Source organism: Ixodes scapularis, unplaced genomic scaffold (genome assembly GCF_016920785.2).
Source record: "Ixodes scapularis isolate PalLabHiFi unplaced genomic scaffold, ASM1692078v2 PGA_scaffold2__306_contigs__length_199485367, whole genome shotgun sequence".
Taxonomy (NCBI): domain Eukaryota; kingdom Metazoa; phylum Arthropoda; class Arachnida; order Ixodida; family Ixodidae; genus Ixodes; species Ixodes scapularis.
In genome coordinates, this window is record NW_024609857.1 from 150,345,127 (window position 1) to 150,349,152 (window position 4,026).

The 4,026-nt window shown below is 46.1% G+C and overlaps 1 protein-coding gene across 1 annotated transcript; it reads right to left on the reverse strand.

Annotated features, from left to right (window-relative positions):
* Window positions 1-328: 328 nt before the first annotated feature.
* On the reverse strand, window positions 329-3,188 carry LOC115325709 (cuticle protein 14-like). The gene is made up of 3 exons (XM_040500896.2): window positions 3,183-3,188; window positions 2,370-2,465; window positions 329-1,326 (listed from the first exon to the last, which is right to left on the reverse strand). The coding sequence occupies exons 1-3, from the start codon at window positions 3,186-3,188 to the stop codon at window positions 817-819; spliced, it is 612 nt and encodes a 203-aa protein (XP_040356830.1). The 3' UTR covers window positions 329-816.
* Between the last annotated feature and the right edge of the window lie 838 nt (window positions 3,189-4,026).

A 4,026-nucleotide genomic window follows, 5' to 3' on the forward strand; every position in this document is an offset into this window, starting at 1 on the left:
ACGTTATCTTCAGTCTCTTAGATTTAAGTAATTTTTAGAGTAGGTCAAAACTTCCGATTACCCATATTACATCACTTACGTCCATGTTTGTATGTTTTTTTAGCTGTGGAAAAAGCTTTTTTTTTTGTCAGATATGGCTATATGCACACAATAATTCAATTTGACATTTCAATATAAACTTTATTAGCAGGAAAAGTAGACAAGAAATGAAGAGCAACAAAACGCACAAGGAAAGCTTTGGTGGGTAATCATACTTAATTTTCTCCGATCACAAACATCATAGGGCAGCGTCTAGCTTTAATGGAGATCGAAGCCCCTAATCCATCGTATGTCACATCAAACTCGCGCTGCAGTCAGAACATAGTTCTTTACCTTGCTATGCCTGTTCACGGATGTCCACATGAGAGATCTTTGGTAGAAGCAGGAACTTCCATGGCAATAAAAAAGAAGCACCAAGTTAAAAGAGAGCAAAGATGAGGATGGCGGAAAGAATGATACCGTTGAGGTCATCCCATGTACAAGGCTCTAGCATCTCTGAACTGCAGCAATGGCACTTCACCCAAAGAAAAAATTAAGCTTCGTTTACCGCATGCAAAGCAAAGACCGCCAACGAGGGAACAACCAATTGACCAACAGCACGTTTATTCAGACGATAACGACAAAGGACAACAACACGCAGGACTAAGCGACGTAACAAAAAGCGCCTATTTGAGCAGCGATTCGAAAAGAAGGGGAGGACTTTACACGAGGCACACGAAGAGAAGAGACAGAAGAACGCAATTGAGTCAACAGAGAGTTCAACTACTAAAGCTTAACTTAATAGAGATGCTTGATGTGGCCGCCGTAGCCACCTCCAAAACCGTAGCCCCCGTAGCCGCCGAAGCCCGTTCCAGGAATGGCGGGTCCGAAGACGTGGGCTGCCTTGGTGGCACCAGCACCCAGACCTGCACCATAGGCACCTCCGTAGCCTCCGCCGTAGGGTCCACCGTAGCCTCCTCCGTAGGCTCCACCGTAGCCCCCACCGTAGCCTCCACCGTAGCCTCCTCCATAGCCTCCGTAGCCTCCGTATCCGGCGGGAACCACGAGGACTGGAGCATTGATGCCGGCTGAGGCCGGGGACGACGGAGCGGTGCCGGGCTCGTTGGTGTGGATGGAGGCGCGGAATCCGCCGCCGTCAGCGACGTACTTCACGGTTCGGGTGCGGCCGTCAGCGCCGCGAAGGCTGTAGGAGCCCTTCTTGTTGCCAGCTCCGTCGCCGGACTCCCATCGGGAGGTGCCGCCCGTGCCGTGTTGCTCGTTGTAGCCGAACTGGTAGTTGCCGCTGATCTACGCATGTGCAAACCAGGAAAGGGTGTGGATTAGTGTGAGATATATGATTCACCTTTTCACTAAGAACGAAAGAAATGGAGCGGGATTTCTAGAAAAAATGTAAAGTTAGCTTTACAAGTTCGCTGAGCAACCTCCACTGAAAGTAAAGCGAGAGTTCAGGTGATCTGGTTTAAGACTGATATAATAGGGACTTCTAGTTAGTAAACTTAAGCTTCGCTTTGCTAGCGGGAGCTCGTGCAGTCGCTTTTAAGCATGGATTGAGCACGCATCCGCTGGGCCCCCTTTCCGCAAAATACGGATTACTAAAACTCTGTAGTAACCCTGGAAGGCGGGGAAATAAGGCGGTCAAAACACAAAACTGCAAAGTGGAGTTTTGTGTGTTATCCATCTTTTTTACCCCGTGCTTCAGGGTTACTATGCCATCCTCCACTAAATTTTCTAGAAGCGGAATTCGACAGACAGCTTCGATTGAGCTCAAAACGTATATCTAAGCAAAGCTACTCTCTTAGAAAACGAGGGTATATTCTTGCACCCCTTGTCCCATATAATACACACAAAACTTCAGCTTGACGGGCAGCGCTCTGACGTCGAGTCGACGATACCAACTTTCATGCGCGGCTTGATAGCCGAGTGGTACAACCTGTTAAAAAAGCTAATGGACGTCTTACTAGATATAAAAAAGTAATCGGGGTTCTGTTGGCAGTACTGCAAAATCCCAATATTTCTTTTTCTAGTCCTTGATGCGCACTTCAGCTGTTTAATAAGTCAAATCGCACCGTTGTCGAGCCCCTCGCAAACGCTGTGGCCGTTTGTTGGACGTCAGTGCGCTGTACGTCGAACTGAAGCTTTGGGATGTATTATATGGGACAAAACGGGTGTAAAAGTACATTATTTTGTTTTATAGTGTATGTGTTTGCATCTTGTACTCTGAGACGTTTCTTCTCCTGGTGGTACAGACTTCATTCAGAATGCGTGCTAACTTTAAATATGTACGAAGGATACTCGAAAGTTGGCGTAAAAGTGGAACAAATTATCCTTACGTCCTGAGAACGGTGGCTCGTGGAGGTTCCACCCCCGCCATAACCACCCGGGAAACCGGCGTTGGCAGCGGCAAAAAGAGCGATGAGAATGAAAACCTGTAATCAGAAAGAGACCGGTTAACATTTTTGTTCGTCAGACTGTAAATTCGGGATGTGGGAGACGTTTAAGAAGTACCACGGTTTCAATGATTAAAAAGAGTAGCTGTTCGTCTAAACGTATTCACTGTTGTGTGAGTTATTTATTATATCTTCTGTTTGACTTTACTGCTGTTCCACCCAAGTTAACTGTACTACTTGAAGAATGTTTTATAAATATGTTAGGATTTTAAAAATTTACAACCAAACGATAACAGACTACAAAAATTGTTGTACATTGTGAGGGGTTTATCAATTAAAATATTTAAAAGGCAGCGTAAAGAAAAATACTATTGGGACATTTTGTTACGTATTTAGATATAGCGTATTAGAATTTATTATAGGTTGTCACTTGATTGAACCGATTCTTGCTTGTAAATTTGTAATGAACCTACAATTGCTTATTGAGAAACTTCTAAACTTTTCAGACTTCTATGTGGCCTGCGCAATACATTTTTATCTCCATTTCTTAATCAACTTCAAGAATATTGAAACAATTGTCAAACTGTACTATGCCACTTGTGCTCAGAGTTGAAATGTTAATATATGTGAATAATTGTTTTACAAAAGAAATCACATGAATGCTAGCCCTGACGCTGGGTAGGCCACAAGCGCCCAGGTCGCAATTTCTCCGTTACTTAAGTTAGGAACCACGCAAGCTCCGCGTTGCCGACCTACCTTCATGGTAGTAGTCCACTGGTCTGAAGTCAGGGATGGGAAACACCGCTGTGGTGCCCTGTCCCTCAAGCCTGGCCCCTTATATACCTTGAAGGGAAAGCGCCTCCACGCGTACGGTTATAGCTGTCTAAAGTACGGAGGAGGCCACGTGATCACCGTTTCTTTTCAAATGCCGTTTCTCTGCCCCGCAACTGCTGATCTAGTTTGCGGCTCGCGGCGAAAAAGACGGGGAATCAGTTCGTCTGATGACAGAGGGCGAAGGAATGCTCCGGGAGCCCCTATCAGCCGCCATTGTGATCCCAAGGACGCCGGCTCCAGAAGTCATCGGAAGCTGTTGTATCCGCGTCTCTCTGATCCGTGTCCAGGTTAAGTTAATAACGAGTTTTTTGGCCTCCGTCAACTTGCTTTCTTTCCGGCCGCGCGCCTTTCGGAATGGGGGTGGTGGTCTTGGCTTCCCTTTTTGTTGATCTTGGGTTGCCTAGCTTTCTTCAAAAGTGAATTCGTGATGTTCTTTTTTCGTGGGAATGTCACGCCGACGCTCGAAGCACGCGTAATCGTCTGGCTGGTTGGCGCGAGTCGGTTGGCTAAGGTTGAATGTATTCCAGCCTTTGATGCAGACCTGCGTGTTTGACTACAAGATTAGGTTATGATCCAAAACTACACTCCCCCAGCGTGAAACGCGATGCAAGTTTCGATGCAATGCTCGCGCCAGGGGGTGCCCAACCTTCCTGTTATCACTCTCGATTGTTGCTCTAGGCTATCATGTATCACGGCGTTTCTACAAGCCTCCTGATAAAAATTTAATTCCTAACATAACCCCCCCCCCTCCAAAAAAATAAATAAA

What these genes read in the sequence shown, in the direction of transcription:
- LOC115325709 (XM_040500896.2), bottom strand. An exon ending in CGAGCCACCGTTCTCAGGAC is followed by an intron (nt 1,327 to 2,369) that starts GTAAGGATAATT and finishes GCACATGCGTAG; the next exon opens with ATCAGCGGCAACTACCAGTT.